We start from the raw sequence: 17,819 nt of genomic DNA, 5'->3' as shown, positions 1-17,819 counted from the left end.
CTAATTTGCTTTTCGTCTTACCTGTGTCGAGAGAGCAGTTCCTCCCACACGCGTTCTGCGGAATGTAGAACATTTCTCTGGCCACGCGTCCTCCTGCACGCAGAGAATGGCATGAATTAAAAAGTGTGATGTTTTGGCAAAGGTATTGGGACACCCAAGGGAAGAGAAATGTGAGGAAAATTGAGAGTTTCTACAAGATGTTTGGAGGACTTTTCTAATATTTGCGAGGTCAAAAGAAACTTGGGGACTGACTGCTTAGGAATTTCTTACATGCAATCTGCATTTTGTTGCCTTGTACTTGTGAGCTTTACAGTGGTGGATAGTAATGCATTACATTTACTTTACATATACTTGAGTACATTTTTGGTAAATTCTACTTGTCAGAGTGGTTTTAATGCAACATACTTTTTACAGCAGCTATGTCATGCACTGTCATACTGTATGTGTCTCCTAAAATGTCTATATTATTTTTTCAGTTGAAGTGATATTGTTGGGTAACATTTGAAGTTACACATTTCTATGTTTTTGTTGATTTGACTGTCATGATGCTCTGAACAAAATAATAAAGCAGAAGTAACTCACCAGTCACACAGTACTTGAGTAGTTTCCTCACTGAGTACTTACTCTTACTCTCTGCATGTGTAATGAGAATAAAATTGAATCTAATCTAAGCCTTGCTTTGTACCCTGGCAGCGGGAAAAAAAATGTCTTCCTAAAACAGTTCCCACAAAAGTTGGCCGCATCCAATTGTACAAAGTGTCCTAATACTTAAGTCCAAACAGTGTACTTAAAGCAACTTTGTAAGATCTATAATGATGTGATTAGACACTAGTTGAGTCTGATAAGTTCTAATAACAAGACTGTGGCCACTGAAGCATGAAAGATGCAAGCAACGATTGCAATGTTTCCCCTGCACCAGCTAATCAACTTATTTTTAATTAATGTGTCGGCGTAGTGTTGATTATTTTGAACAACAACAGCAGCAGTAGATAACAACCAGCGCAGTGAAAGGTCATCGAAATCAATTACATGATGTCACTGTACAAAATAAATAAATACAATTGAACACAGTGCTTACGTATGTAAAAATAGAAAGCATTATTGATGTTGACGGGCTGGAACACCATTGTGCTTTTATAAAAATGGTCACGGTATTTTCCAGCATTAACTCTTCAAAGTGCTTTTACCGACAATGTTGAACCAAACGGGAGTGTTGGACTGGCCCACGGCGACCACTCCCACGGGCTGAGCCACAGTGGCCGTCTCGGGCACGGAGAAATTGTAGCAGCGCTGGGTGAACAGCAGGGGCAGCGCCGAGGGTGTGGGCCTGCTGATCCATTCCACGTGAAGTTTGACTGTGGACCACAGCGGGGGATCGCCGCCGTCCTCTGCCTTGATCTGACACAGGAAATGATGTCACATGAGTGGATTCTACCAGGATGTACTGATTTATTGCATTTAATGAGGCTAAAATGGATGCTTCATACCAAAATTTCATCTTTGAATAACTTCTCAAAACTCCTTAGACCAAAATTGATGCAAAATGCATAGATGTGCCTTGGCGGAGGTCTGCGCTCCACTGACTAAACTCGTTTCTGATTCAGGCTCAACATGGCATTGACCAATCAAAGAAAATGTAAAGCTAATGTCTGCAGTAAAGTGGTCTGAAAAGAAGAAAAGCGAGTCATTTATTACGATGACATTTGTTTTTTATATGAAGGCTTTGTGTTGACGTGATTGAGAGCAAGCAAACTGAAATATAAAAGCAATTCCATCGGCGGGTTATCAAATTTATCTTTGCCAACTCATAAAAATGCATTGGGATGATAAAATATGGATTTATGCCTGATGAAAAATGGCCCAAAAAGCAAGTCCAACCTACCGTGAGGATGTGGTAGCTGCCGGCCGCCACCGCCTTCCTGGACACCACCATGGCGGTGCGTGGGTCCAGGCTGAACGTCTCGTCCTGGTTGCCGTCCACGATGCTGTAGCTGACGTTGGCGTTGGCGCCCAGGTCGCGGTCGTGTGCAAAGACACGGTAGACGGAATCGCCGCGACGGTTGCGGTCGCGCTCGGGCAGCCGGATGCGGTAGGTGACCTCCGGGAAGACAGGCGGGTTGTCGTTCTGGTCCTCCACGTGGACCATGACCCACACGGTGGACTGGCGGGTGGTCACCGGCCCATCGATGACCGTCACCTAGGAAACCGACACGGCTGCGTGGATGTGAAATATTTTTGTGCGCTTTTAGCGGACACGCATTGGCAGCGGTGAGGAGTCGAGCTCATGGGAAATCTCTTTGTAATAGCGAGGCCTGCGGTGGAGGCAAAGGTCTCATCGATTGGATCCCATCACTAGTGCGAGCTGCCTGACTGCTGACTGGACTCTTAATTACACTCTGTGCCGGGCAAAGTCGCACACACCAGTACTCACACAGCAGGTCTTAAATGGAGAGCCCATTTCCGACTGTCTATTTACACCCACTTTCAAGTGAGCATGCAGAGTTTGAAGGAAGTCAGAGCATCTCGAGGGCAAGTTTGTCTTTTGACCAAAATGAAACTTTATGTGTCCGCTTCAAATCAAACTGGCAGATTTCCTGTATCCTTTCGAGCATGATTTCCGTAAAGTTTTTGGATAGACATGATTGACATGGCTCCCAAATTTTATGCGCCTAAGGGAAATTAGCTTTGGGGGCTGAATTTCAAAAACAAAACACTGACTGTCAAGTTATCAAACTTTACTGGCTTTTCAAACCAGAATGGCTGACTTCCTGTGTCTTTTTAAGCATGAGTTCCCTGAGACATTTTTTGGGGTCTACTCATAATCGACAAGCCTACTCAATTTCATGTTGCTCAGTGAAAGTAGCTTCAGGGGCTGAATTAATAATACAAGTTCGATGGTGAGTCATTAAACTTTGGTGCCATTTCAAACAGAAATGCCTGCCTCCCTGTTCGTATTTTATGGCGAGTCATCAAACTTCACAGCCATGCTCTGCCAACACGCAATGACGGAAACTCAAATGTTTCACCGTTTAGTGTTACAAATTTGTTTAGTATGTGAGGTTAAAAATTGCATGGTAATCAGACCAAACCTCTATGATAAGTTTACTTTTGAAGGACCCCTGAAAAATGTGCGTAAAATGGCCACTTCAATTCAAAATGAAAGACTTCCAGTGCATTTCCAAGTAGAGCTACTTGAAACTTTTTTTGTGGCTCAACTCATGATAGAAATTTCTGTCAAATTACAAAACTGGCACTGAGGGCTTTATTTTCAAAAACTAGTTATATTTCAACAGTGAGTCCTCAAACTTTGCTGCCATGCTCTGGCCATAAAGACAAACACTCAAATGTTGCACAATTTGACATCACTAATCTGTTTCGTATGTGTGGATCAAATTTGGTAGCAATTGGACAATATCTATCGAACAGGTTCAATTTTGAAGGACCCCGAGAAATGGCCGACACGCCCAAACGTTATCACCATGCTCTGCTGAGTTCCTGAGATTCTGGGGCGCATGGTTTCTTCAGACTTTTTTGAGGGTCTACCAGTGACAGACAAAATAACCCCATTTTGTGTTCCTAAGGGAAAGTAGCTTCCGGGGCTGAATTTTCTTTTGCATGTTCGTGTTTTATGGCAAGTCATTTAACTTCGCTGCCATGCTTTTTCTTCCTAAATGCAATGATGAAAAAATATCTGTCTTTCTCAGTCTTTTCAGGCATGGTTTTTAAGACTTTTTTTATGTGTCAACTCATGATTGACATGCCTACCAAATTTCATGTTCCTAAGTTAAACTGGATTCATGTGCTGAATTTCCCCCCCCCCCCCCCCAAAAAAAATAAAATGTTTGGGTTTGATGGTGATGGTGAGTCATCAAACTTCAGCACCATGCTCTGCACCGCCATGTTCCCCAGACTTTTCGAGTCTTTTGGGCATAGCTAATTGAGACTTTTTTTTATGGTTAAAATTATGATGGACATATCTACCAAATTTCAAGTTGCTAAGTGAAATGGGCTCCTGGGGCTGGATTTTTAAATCATTCCTGGCTGTACAAAATGATCTAAAGTTATCTTTGCGAGGCAGAATGATTGCTCCAGCTCTTGTATTGGATCTCATTAAATTGCCTACCTAATGAAGTGAGTGTACATGATTTTATTGTCTTCCCCTGTGTCCTCTCAACGTGTCCAGACGCTGTGACATCGTTAGGTGACAGATAAACATCTCGGAGGGGGTCACTCAGGGGTGTTATTTCTTTTCAATGCTGCGGTTAATAAGTTGCGTGCAAAGTCTCGACAGGGATGACGTTTTCCCTGTGAAGTGGAGACGCTGCGATTATCCGCTTCATCTGCATGGAGCGCGAGTTGAGTTAATGCTAATCGTGGCGCTATCCGGACGCCAAGTGTCTGCACTTATCTAACACTTACTCACTCACACACAAAGTCCTGGCCAGCCCGAGCCAAGGAGATAACCAATGATGAACGATTACATTGAAGAAATCCCCACGCCCGGGCCCCAACCCGCAGGCATTCATCAGCGTCTCAGAAGGGCCTTGAGGGGCTTGGTGTCTGGCTTGTCCTCTAGCCAGTCTGCTCTGTTAGCGGCGTGGCAGGTGGCTCCCAAAGATAAACAAACCAGTGGACCCCTGAGCCCCCGCGCCGGTCATACGTTACCTCCAGGAAGTGTTCCGACTGGTGCTCTCGGTCCAGCTTCCGCGCCGTCGTGGTGATCAAGCCTGGCAGCCATAAGACAGAAGAGAGAAAGTATAATACGCTGTCAACTTTCGCAGAATGTTAAGCAATCAATTTTATGGGTTTTCACAGGATACAGGTAAGTCCGAATTTAGAGTTGAGAGCCTTTAGTGTAAAACCGTGTTGTGCTCTAACATGCCGGGCAGCACTGAGGTACTCCAGGAGAAGTCATTGTTCCCACTGCGCAGAGAAAATATACTCCACAGTATATTTGTCTGCTGTTTGTATGTGTTGCTGCTCCGTGTGTTTTAAAGTAGCTGTTGTTTGAAGTTTTATAATCACAGATGCTAATTTCCGTTATCCTGTCTATGGCGTTTTCCATAGCAGTTTAGCATTAGCGAATTCACCTATTCACATCTTTTTTGGGGGAACCTATCCTTTGTTAATCGCTGAAAAACTCACCCATAACAGTATTGCTTTGTTGCCATCTAGTGACATCAATAGGCAATGACAAAGCCTTTTAGGGGCGGCATCAATTTTTCACAGATTTTTACTATTTGCGGTTTCCCTCTTTGACGTGAAACAAATAGGATCGGCTAGCATCGTGGATCCAGAGTATATGTCAGTATTAAGCTAAGGGGCTTAATACATTGTTTGGACATTTTATGTTTAAATATTCAATATTTTATTATCTTGTTTTAAGTGTCAGTTTTACAGTAAACTTCAACTGGAGGTGACAAATAAACAATTTGAAGTAAGCATGCTTTGCCTTTTATTTGGAGTCTTTTTTTCCCTTTCCTTGACAGCGACAAAGTGAGCACAGGCACTAAAGAATATTTTAAAATGTATGTTTTAATAAGTTTAAGTATGTTTTAATACGTTTGATAGTGTTAATAGCGTGCGGAGATGTAAAACTATGAAAAAAAATAATTATATGGTCTCCATATGCGGCATGGTGGAAGACTGGTTAGAGCGTCTGCCTCACAGTTCTGAGGACCGGGGTTCAATCCTCGGCCCCGCCTGTGTGGAGTTTCCATGTTCTCCCCGTGCCTGCGTGGGTTTTCTCCGGGCACTCCAGTTTCCTCCCACATCCCAAAAACATGCATGCTAGGTTAATGGACAACTCTAAATTGCCCGTAGGTGTGAATGTGAGTGCGAATGGTTGTTTGTTTCTATGTGCCCTGCGATTGGCTGGCAACCAGTTCAGGTTGTACCCTGCCACCTGCCCGATGATAGCTGGGATGGGCTCCATCCCGCCGTGACCCTAGTGAGGAGAAGCGGCTCAGAAAATGGATGGATGGATGGTCTCCATATATCGATTTCACCGATTGTGGGTGGGTTTGAAATGTATAACCTGCGATAAACAGGGGCTCACTGTAGTTCTTGAGTGAAATTAAAATGTTTTTTTAACAGAATTGCTTGGTCAGGTCACATCAGAATCATCTTTAGAATCAGAATCAGAATCAGCTTTATTTGCCAAGTATGTCCAAAACACACAAGGAATTTGTCTCCGGTAGTTGGAGCCGCTCTAGTACAACAGACAGTCAATTTACAGAACACTTTGGAGACATAAAGACATTGACAAAAAACAATTGTGCAAAAAGATGCAGAGTCCTCTAGCACTTAGAGCACTTCGAATGACTAATATTGCAATAGTCCGGTGCAATGACCATTGTGCAAAGGGCGCTGAGACTTCAAGGAGTGTATGCGGTTTAAGGTGACGAGTAGTGCGATAATCTGGGACAATGTTGGTTGTGCAAATGTTACAGATCCTCCTCAATCAGTGTGCAAATGGAGCAGATGCTACTCTGGCATGAGTGGCCAGTATATGCAAATAGTGCAGCATGGCGAGACAACTACAGTGAGTGCACGAGTAATACATAATTGGCCCCACAGAAATGTGACAACGAACTCAAGTCAAAAAATGTCACGTCACTTGTTGCTTGACAGAGTTCATGTGGACGCAGTCATAACTGACCCACGGAGCCCTTTAATATAAATATAAATATGTTTATTAATAGTATTACAGTCACAATCACACATGCAAAAACACAAAGTATACACATACACTTACATTATCACAACACACACTTGTTATACAGTAAGACAAAAAACCTGCACACACAACAAATTCGACACAAAGATCTATACACACCTACAGTATATCATCATAGACTCATCAAACACCTATGCAGCACTAAAACACACACACACAAACACACGTACGTACACAAAGCTGATAACATGCACTACACACACTTGCCTTCACACATAGCTGCACCCACAACAAACCCTATACAAAGATACACATGCCTGCTCTTAAACCGTCACACACACACACACACACACAAACACACACTCTTGCTTGTTGCAAGGCAGTTCGTAGAGCGCGACTACTGCCCTACGGAAGAAATTAGCATATGGCAGCCACACCCCCAACTGACAGGAACAGGACGTCAAACACTAAGGAAAATGAGTATAATATGGCAAGTTTTTTTCAAATGCAATAATTTCACATTTGCATATTATAATATTCACATTTTGAATATAAAAGAAATACTAGTGAGAAAAAGCACCTCTTATGGATCTGGTCGTTCTGTAATGCATAACAAAAATTATACATGTTAGACTTAACTGCAGCAATGTTGCAGCAGTGTGAGAACACGTTAGGATTCTAATGGCGTACACGTATACTAAGTATAAAATGTACTTCCTAATCCTCCTCAAAAATGTAATCAAGTCAGTTTACACTACATTGACCCTTCCTTCACTTTTAGACGTATTTAGTAGTGTCTTTGTTTTCATGAATATGCATAAAAACGTGTCAATAATTAATACATGCAGGCTAAATAACGTCACACTATAATGAAAGTCGATTCATTTACTTAATGGCAGCGGAATTAAGGCACAAGGATTAGTAGCATTCTGTGCGCGCGCCTGTGTTTTTGGGTGTTATGAGGTGGAAATGTGCATGTTTCAGTCACACACACACACACACACACACACACACACACGCACACACATGCATACACAACTCTTGCAACAGTCACACGCCTGTTCTCACGCCATCTCACACACAACGAATACTACAAAGGTGACACACACACATTGAACAATCACTCCACAAACACACTATCATTACAATAATTCCTTTTTGTACCACAACATTTTGTGACATGAATCTCTGTATACAAAGTAGTTGGACGGTCCATTTAAAAAAAAAAAAAAATCTCACGCATATGGGGAGGACAAACATGGCAGCTTTTCCCCTTGTCTTCGACCTTGTGTCAACACTCATCTCTTGTGTTTGCTCCCCCGCCGAGGAAAAAAACGAGGAGGAGGAGGATGAGTGGGAGTGGGAGTGGAGGTGGCGGGGGTTATAAGTGGTTTTGGGGTGGTAGTGGAGGGTGGGGGGATTGTCAGTGCTCCTAAAGCAAAGAGCAGCGCTTCAATCTTATGTTGTGCTTGGCTACACACACACACACACACACACACAACAAATCAAAATGTGGGGGTCGAACGGCGCACATCAATCAGTTCCGCCCAGGACACACGGAAAGTTCCAGGACTCCTGACACACAGTCCCATCGCGCAATGATAACACGCCTATCATATCAATCCGCCGCTTTAATATGATCCTGCTCGGGAGGCGGCGCTGGATGCAGTAAAAGTCCATTTATCAGGAGACAGGGTCGTCGATACGGACGGACGGGAATGAGCAAGATATAACAGCAGCAACAACACAGACGGTGCTCAGACGGGGGGGGGGGGGGGGGGGGGGGGGAGTCCAACCCCTGTGACAAACCACACCACACCACATGCAGACTAATATTAACTTCTGTATGTTTATCAAAAGTGTTAAAAAATTATTTAAAACCTTCCCTGTTCAGTTAAGGTTTTCATGGCGGTGACAGTTTGACCCTGGATCAGACTATTTGTGTGCTTGTGTTTGCTCCCTGCTGACCAATCAGATTGCTGATCCCACCCACCACCTCCGTGATGGAGGGACTTTGACAGATTACAGATTAATGGTGTCAACACCATTAAATAAGTAATTATTTATTCATTCATTCATTCATCTTCTGTTCCGCTTCTCCTCACTCGGGTCGCGGGCGTGCTGGAGCCTTATCCCAGCTATCTGAGGGTGGGAGGCGGGGTACACCCTGAACTGGTCGCCAGCCAATATAAACAAACAACCATTCGTGCACACATTCACACCCCAGGGCAATTTAGAGCCTTCAATCAACCGACCCTGCATGTTTTTGGGATGTGGGAGGAAACCGGAGTGTCCGGAGAAAAACCATGCAGGCACGGGGAGAACATGCAAACTCCATACAGGCGGGGCCGGGATTTGAACCCTGGCCCTCAGAACTGTGAGGCAGATGCTAACCAGTCGTCCACCGTGCCGCCTAAATAAGTAATTAAATACATTGAAATCTTGTTGAATTAAAAAAAAATTGTCAAATAAATATTTTGATGAATTAATAACAAATGTAATTAAATTTTAAACATCAAGTAAATAACACATCTATTAAATATATAAATAATAAAAGCATCCGTAAATAAGTCTGTTTTACTATTTAATGACATAATGTGCAATTTAATTAATAATATCATATTTTCATTAAACGACTGAGATCTTAAAAAAATAAAAATTGAATTAAATAAATAAAAATGCAATACATAAAAACACCATTCTATGACTTTAAAATAGGCATGAGATCTATAAGTCACTCATGAAATAAATGATGATTGAAAAGGTTCATAATTATTCAATAATTACTATTATTATGTTTCACAATTTAAGGATTTAATTTGAGGAATTATTTCACATTTCAGTTTAACTTTCAATCATCTCATATTATTATATGTTAAGCAATAATAATAAAAAACATCAGGAAAATGATTCATCTTGGTCTCATTTTTTTATGTATATCACAAAAACTTGGCCTTTGAATAGGGGTGTGTAGACTTTTTATATTCACTCTGTCTATCTATCACGTATCTATCTATCGATCGATCTATAATGTAATATTGTAATATAAATGTATTTGACCTGTCTTTGGGTTGACGTAGAAGAAGTTCTGCGGGTTTCCTGCGGTGATGCGGTAGCTGAGGCGGCTGGGCGTCGCGGTGAGGTCGGGGTCCTGCGCCTGGATGCGGATGACCGACACGTCCTTGGGCGAGTTCTCCATCACCGACGGGTGGTAGATGGGGTCCGAGGTGAGCGGCGCATTGTCGTTCACGTCCTCCACCTGATGAAATGGACAAGTATTGATAGTGTTTTTTTTTATTACCGTTCTGTTAGATACACCTGCCCACTCTAATGATATCTAATACTAATACTACTTATAATAAACATTTGTTAAAATATTATATTTTAAAATTAATAGAATACAAAAAATGGAAAGAAATTATTTATCATAAAATTGATATAAAACGAAGTTTTCTGTGATTTTTATTCTTGTTGGATTTCACTTTACATCCGATACTCTATGAAGAATTACTAAATTGGGAAAATGATTCCATTTTTCAAATGAATAAAAAAAAAATAAGCAAAACATTTTTTATTATTACTTGAAAAAATAGATTAGTTTTGATGGACACTCATTCAGCACACCATACTGTGGTGTATTTTGATGACTTTTTTACTACCTACATGAGCAAAATTTTTTTTAAAAGAATGTGTTTCACTATTTACTATTTACTATTTATTTATTTATACAATTTTTTTCTTTTTTTGTATTATTCTGAATAATATTAAATAGTAGTTGCTTAATATTTATTACCAATTATAATATTGTCAAAGAAATTTTTTTTAATACAGCAGCTGGTTTAGATCTATTTTTGTACCTCTATGAGCAGATTTTTTGTTATTATTACACAATGTATTATTTTTTGTTTTCATATTTTATTTTTTTATTTTATTTTGACACTGATGTTTATATTTTCAAAGGCCAGATTTTAATACAGCTCTTGTATTAGTGAATTTTTATCTCCATGAATGGAAAAAGAATATTGTGCATAGTTTTTTTTCAAATTTTTTACTTAAATCATGTTAATACAATAGTAGGTTATTCATATAGTGTGTCCCAAAAGAAAGGAAAACAAAACAAAACACAACCCTCTATATACATATGCAGATGCTCTTATGGTTGAGCTCAACATATAAACCCTTATACTGTACATACACATACTGTTACACATGTACATGTATACATACAAACATATGCACATATACACAGATACTCATATATACACAAACATACAGACACACACACACTTACAGTAGTAGTAGAGGAAGTACCGTATTTTCACGACCATAAGGCGCACCGTATTAAAAGGCGCAGTCTCAGTTACGGGGTCTATTTCTGTATTTAACACATACATAAGGCGCACCGTATTATTGGGCGCAGGCATGGTAAAACATACGCTAGCTTAAAACATACGGTAACATGCATGCACGCTAAAACAATGTTTTTAAAAAGGCAGCGGGAGCAAAACGGAGTTCGGTTGTACTTTATTGAAGTATTTAACAATGTACTCACGTTATTTTTTTATCAATCCTCATCCACTAATCCATCAAAGTCCTCATCTTCTGTATCCGAAATGAACAGCTGGGCAAGTTCTCCAGCAAACACGCCGGGTTCCCTCTCGTCATTGTCAGAGTCAGTCTTGTTGTCGGGGGGCTGTTCATCAATGATGCCGGTTTTCGCGAAAGCTCGGACAACAGTCAAAGCAGATACCTTAGCCCAAGCATCCACAATCCATTCACATATGGTGGCGTAACTCGCCCGCCGTTGCCTCCCAGTCTTAGTTGCACTTGGTTTCTCACAGCGGCTGTGAGATGGGCGCGCATGGAGTCACAGATCAACAGGGACGGTGACGCGTGGAAAAAAACATCCGGTCTCTTTACGTACACCTCACTCAGCCACTCTCTCATTTTGTACTCGTCCATCCAGCCCTTTTGATTGGCCTTAACGATGACTTCGGCTGGAAACATTTCTTTAGGGAGCGTCTTCCTCTTAAAAATCACCATAGGTGGCAGTTTCTGTCCATTACCATGGCAACCAAGCACAACAGTAAAAGCCGACTTCTCGTGCCCCGTTGTGCGTATCGCTACCGTGGTGGTCCCCTTCTTCTCTACAGTGTGGTTCACCGGGATGTCGAAAGTGAGCGAAAGTGAGCGAAAGTGAGCGGCACCTCGTCCATGTTGGTGATGTGGTTGGGCTGGATGTGTTTGTCGGCAATCTTTTTACTGCAGTAGGAGCGGAAGATGGCCAGCTTTTCCTTGTAATCCGCCGGACGTTGCTGCGCCACGGTAGTCCTTGCCCGGATGGATAGATGGCGTCGTTTCATAAAACGAAAGCACCAAGACGGACCTCCTTGAAAATGTTCGATTTTCATTTCTTCTGCAAGCGTTATTGCCCTCAGTCGAAAGGTGACGGTAGAGACACTTCTCCCGGCTGTTCTTTGCTCATTAATCCATTGCTCGAGTTGCTCTTCCAACTCGAGCCACCTCGCCTTGTTTCCGCGGAAACTCAGCTTCGTCTTCTTGACTTGGCGAAGCTCGTTTTCCTGCCTCCTCCCCTTGCGAGCCATGGATTCGTTGATCTTGAATTCTCTCGCGGCTGCTCGATTCCCATGTTCCTCGGCGTAACTAATACTTGCAGTTTAAACTGTGCTTTGTAAGCGTGTCTCTTCGTAGGTGCCATTTTTGGGGGTCCTTAGCTAAACCGAAGCACATACCAGAACGATATACCTACTGGGGGGCGTGTCTTTAGCGTCCTCAGTCATTATCTGCCTTCCTCTATATAAGCAGCATGTCAGCAGGAAATGCTCCCAGTCAGTCAAGCGGAGCGCTCATTAAAGTCACACAACAACATTTACAGATTTTGGAACTCGGTGCACACATAAGGCGCGCCGCATTGTGAGGCACCTCGTCCATTTTGGAGAAAATACGTGAAAATACGGTACTATTCTTCTTTGTTTGTGTCTTTATGATTGTAATATTATTCTGCCTCCCGGTGGCCAAGGCAGGCACACCAGAAGGATCAGCACAATTAATTGGATTGCAGTGTCAAATCATGATGCACAAACTGTATAATTCTCTACATTCTGTCTCAATGTGCTATTACTTTTTGTATATATATAGAGAGAGAGTACAATAATATAGAGCGCTATGTTTCCTGATTAAAATACACATTACAACAATTTTTGTTGTTCTTCCGGAATGCTGCAACGCATTAATAGCATTTCCATTCATTTCAATATGAATTAGGTGGTTTGAGATCCGAGCGTGGTCACAGAACAAATTAAACTTGTATCTCAAGGCACCGCTGTACATATAAAGTACCTGGTGAGGCACCTTGTTGCTATGTACTTCGCCATGTCGAGGTGAATGAATGAATTTTTAGATGAATGTCTTGCTGTTGTACTGTAATGTTGTGGCCAGTGAGTGTGCAGTATATCCATACATAAAGAGTGCAGCCTGAATGCGAAGGCTCCCATTGTCATGCAGAGCGTGTGCATCCTACCTGGATGAAGACCTCCACGGAGGCCGACAGCGGCGTGACCTCTCTGTCTGTGGCGTACACCGTGAGCCAATAGGAATCCTTGCTCTCGCAGTCCAGGATGCCTGCGGTGTAAATCACCCCTGTGAGAAGGAGGACATATTAATAGCAGCGGGAACATATAACAATCAGGTGTATGTGTCTGAGTGTGTGTGGGAAACAATATGAGTGTCATTTCCCAAAAGACGCAAACTGGTAGCCCCCATCCTCACCGATCAGAAACAGTAAATTTCTATATATGACCTTTACGTGCAGTGACATTCACGGCCATTAGGGGCGCCGCTGTAGTCACTTTTAGCGCTACCGGCCAATCACGACTCGCTGCCACTTTTTGTTGGTTGAAAAAAATGTGAGATATATGAAATTGCTCCTGAAATAAAGTATTTGAATTAATATTATAATTCACAATTGCAAATTATTAAAGGACTATTTAATTATTTCTAATTTAAATTATGTCACATTTCAGTTATCTATTTAACTGGCAATATGTTTGTATAATGTAAATTTGACACTGTTTTGCATTTGTGTTAGATCAATAAAATGAAAATTTCATTAAATAATTCACAAAATATATAAATGTGTGATTGCTGAAGAGCAAAACTTTCATGGAGACATTTTCCAAATTGAGCTCATCGTTCCGTATTTCTTTACTTATTCACCCATTATTCAAACGATTCCGATTTCAAAATGTTCGGCTCATTTGTGACATATTGGAATTTCTCACATTTTCACTTTCTTAGAATTGAACATTTTCACATTTAAAATCTCAAATGAATGGAGACATTTTACGAATATATCTAATTCGTCCACATTTCTCAACTGATTAGATCTATTCCTAATTAAATTAGCTCATTCCGGATATCTATGGAACTTTTTTTTCACATTCCCCAAATTCTCACTTTTTCCCGCACTCCACATCTTCCATCCATCCATTTTCTGAGCCGCTTCTCCTCACTAGGGTCGCGGGCGTGCTGGAGCCTATCCCAGCTGTCATCGGGCAGGAGGCGGGGTACACCCTGAACTGGTTGCCAGCCAATCGCAGGGCACATAGAAACTAACAACCATTCTCACTCACAGTCACACCTATGGGCAATTTAGAGTCTCCAATTAATGCATGTTTTTGGGATGTGGGAGGAAACCGGAGTGCCCGGAGAAAACCCACGCAGGCACGGGGAGAACATGCAAACTCCACACAGGGATTGAACCCCGCACCTCAGAACAGTGAGGCTGACGCTCTAACCAGTCGGCCACCGTGCTGCCCACTCCACATCTTCCAAGACAAAATTCCCCAAAATAATGCAGAAATGTTACAATTTTAACCTAATCCTTCCACATTTCTCAACCGATTCAAACCATTCCAACTTCAAAATGTTCTACCGATTTAGGACATCTCGGGACGCATTTTACCCAAACTCCCACTTTTAAAAAATTTTTTATTTCACATTTTCACACAAAAATTTCCATTTGACATATTCACCTCCTCCTTCCATGTTTTGCGCCCGATTCAAACCACTCCAACATCAAATCTTTCAGCTCATTCAGGACACTTGCTTTTGAAATTCAAGCATGTGATTAGCATGTAATCACTTGAGCAATTCCCATAAGAAATACAACATAAATACAGGGCATGATGTAAAATACTCAGTGATGGCAGCGATTTTGACAACCCTCATTATATTAGTAATTCAGTACATGTATTATTTAATTTTCACACATTCTTCTTTTTTTACATTTCAGTTAATGAATAGACAGTTTCAATATTTTGCATTTCTCATTCAAATGAATTATTTCACTTTAATGATGCATTTTATTTGCCTTTACATTTATATGCCCATGAAAATCCCTTGACAGTGGCGGCTGCAGTGATATTCACGGCCATTAGCGGCGCCTCCGTGGTCACCTTCAGCTCTTTAGCCAATCATGGCTCGCCCCTTGCTTGCTGCCACTTTTGTGCCAACACCAATAAAGTCACAAACACATACACACACGCACACACGCACAAGCACACGCACACACACACACGATGTGTCAGTGGCCCCAAGTAAGATGAGGAGCTGACAGCTTTGGTTTGACCCCTTAATGGACTGTCTGCTCTGTTCTCCATGCCAGACTGCATTGAATTCAAGTCCACTGACTGACAGCCTTTGCATAGGCTAGTGTAGACAAAAGTATTTAGACGCGCCTCCTGATGGACTCCCCCAAGGAATGTAAGCATCCATTACAATAGCTGTCTAGTTTTTTAGTAGCAGGCTTACCCAAAAACAACTTGGATGAGTCCCAAAAAACTTTACAGAGAATTTTAGGCAGGGCTGAAAGGGAAGTGTCAGTGCACTTCTGTAAAATCCATTAACATCGCATTTTCCTTAATTTCTCTACGAATAATTCATGACTTTTAGCATTGAAATACATTCATATGCAAGAAGGTTTGTGTCTCCGATGCGGATCCAATTGAGGATTGTTGAGGTCTGAGTCTGATTCCAGTTAATTAATCGATGACTCAAAAGTTGCACGGAGCCCTTAATTCCCCCGCAATCTGAATTATTCATCATCGAAAAGTCCAAAATGTCTTCCTGTGTGCCATTATTAGGTATTTGAATCTATTAACTATGTTCTGGGAGCATTTTAATTGGATGAAAATGTATTTCAAACACTCAAATGCAATGAATTCAGCACAAAATACAATTTTGTGCAAGCAGTTGATGACAAATTATGAGTAGACTTACTTAATAACTAATATCTTTTGCATAAATTACAATTGATTTTATTCGCCATTTAAAGGGGACATAATTTGCCAAACCAACTTTTTCTAGTATTTGGGATGTAATATTGTCTCTATGGCTCAGTGAACATGTGAAATATGAATTAAAATCATCCATGCATTCTTGAGTTCCGGACATTTTTCTGCCAAGCGGCCTGAAATTAGGTCATTTGAATTTCTCAAGCTTATCTACGTCATTAGGGAAGAGCTCCGCCTTCCCTTTCCGCTCCCGAGCCAGCGCTGTCAACATAACAAACATATATGCTCTCAAAAGTGGGTCTTCTAGGCTGAAGAAACCAATCAGAGGAAAGGGGGCGTTCTTAGCCAAATATGGACAAAGCGGTTACAAAACTGGGTCTAACAGAAGTAGCTGCAAAAGGGGCCTTTTCTGGACAAAACCGAGGTGTTTTTTTTAAATGAAATTGATACTTTTATACTCAGTCCATGTTCGAGAGTCACTCTTTGGAAGTCTAAATAGCCACAATACTGGACCTTTAAAATGGGCCCCATTCTTCAACACACTAAATGCATTTTAGTGTTTTCAATAGCTATTAGTGACACAAAGTTTATGCCATAGAAGAAGGAAGACTTTTTAGTAAACTTCTCTACATCTTTTCACGTTCAAAAATAATGAACAATAAAATATTCGATGAAAAAATGTAATCGAATTATAGTGTTTTTTAGTTTGCCTTTGAGATGTCCTGCTTTGTGAGCGGTCCTTGAAAGCACCTCATGCACAGTAAAGTGAAACTGAAGGTGAAAGTTTGTTTTTATCCTTTGCCAAAAATGACTAATGCTATTGTAGCTTACTGAGTCAGTTGTGAAAAACTAATTTGCATGTATCGCTAGGTCAGGATTATACTGCCCCTAATTGGACAAGTAGGACAAGAAGGAGCATCACAAAGTGCATTTAATTGAAGCACAAAATGTGGCAAAAACTCTTTAGTTCTTTACATTCTATTTAATTATGTCATTTCAGTATGTTTTTATAAAGTACAGTATTATAGAGTGATATTTGTCTTATTAAAAGAACATTACAAAAAATGTTTTTTGGATTAATGGCATTTCCATTAATTTCAATGGGGAAAGATGATTTGTGATGTTTTGAGTTCCGAGTGTGGTCATGGGACAAATTAAACTCGCATCTCAAGGCACCACTCTACTATCGATGGGCCTCAAATGAAGGTATTTACTTATGTTGAATAATTAAACTGCTGAATACATTTATTTATGTACCATGGGTTCACGGTTTGGTACATGGTAGATGCATGGTGTTGATGCTTTATAATACTCTCCGTTTGGAGTGTTTTGCTGCCATTTCTTTGGCATTTAAGCGCAATTACAAAACCCCTTTGAGGGGGATGTCAATTATTTGCAGATTCTTGCTATGTTTAAAGAGTGTTCTTGTCTGCGGCGGCGACGCACTCTTGTTAGCTCGTCCTTGACTTTGTCCCTTTCAGAGTGCATCCGTCCGTCTCTGTCGAGAGAAAGGCGAGATGGTGTGGGGGAAAGAAACACACACACACGGCTTTTTTCAAAAAGCTCTTTGAACTGGTAAAGGAGCACAGTGCCAATTTCCTACAAATGTGACTTGACAACCTTCATTTTCACCATAAACAACACACTCCACACCAAACCGAGGTGTCGCCACATGCATTCCCCTCTCCCTACATCTCAAAAGGTGTCCATCCGTCACGCATCATATTTCCCAAGAACATGTTCCGTGACCAATCTCGGAGCACATTAAAACAGCTCACTAATGCGGAGGAGCGAGAGACACCAGATGATGTGAATATCAATTTTCT

The 17,819-nt window shown here is 41.3% G+C and overlaps 1 protein-coding gene across 9 annotated transcripts in view; it reads right to left on the bottom strand.

Annotated features, from left to right (window-relative positions):
* Positions 1 to 17,819, bottom strand: part of LOC133467395 (protocadherin Fat 3) — an 87,733-nt gene that overhangs the window by 50,682 nt on the left and 19,232 nt on the right. For all 9 annotated transcript variants that reach the window (XR_009785212.1, XR_009785213.1, XR_009785214.1 and 6 more), the window contains 6 exons: positions 13,221 to 13,339; positions 9,740 to 9,938; positions 4,666 to 4,727; positions 1,883 to 2,197; positions 1,188 to 1,398; positions 22 to 93 (listed from right to left, as the gene is read on the bottom strand). Coding sequence is in view for 6 of the 9 variants with exons in the window: in XM_061752224.1 (XP_061608208.1) it covers positions 22 to 93; positions 1,188 to 1,398; positions 1,883 to 2,197; positions 4,666 to 4,727; positions 9,740 to 9,938; positions 13,221 to 13,339 (978 nt within the window). In the remaining 3 variants the exon portion in view is untranslated. The remainder of the gene's footprint in view (positions 1 to 21; positions 94 to 1,187; positions 1,399 to 1,882; positions 2,198 to 4,665; positions 4,728 to 9,739; positions 9,939 to 13,220; positions 13,340 to 17,819) is intronic.

This window comes from Phyllopteryx taeniolatus, chromosome 17, assembly GCF_024500385.1.
Source record: "Phyllopteryx taeniolatus isolate TA_2022b chromosome 17, UOR_Ptae_1.2, whole genome shotgun sequence".
Lineage (NCBI taxonomy): Eukaryota > Metazoa > Chordata > Actinopteri > Syngnathiformes > Syngnathidae > Phyllopteryx > Phyllopteryx taeniolatus.
The sequence above is the reverse complement of the archived record's forward strand: the minus strand, read 5'-3'. Positions and strand labels throughout refer to the sequence as shown.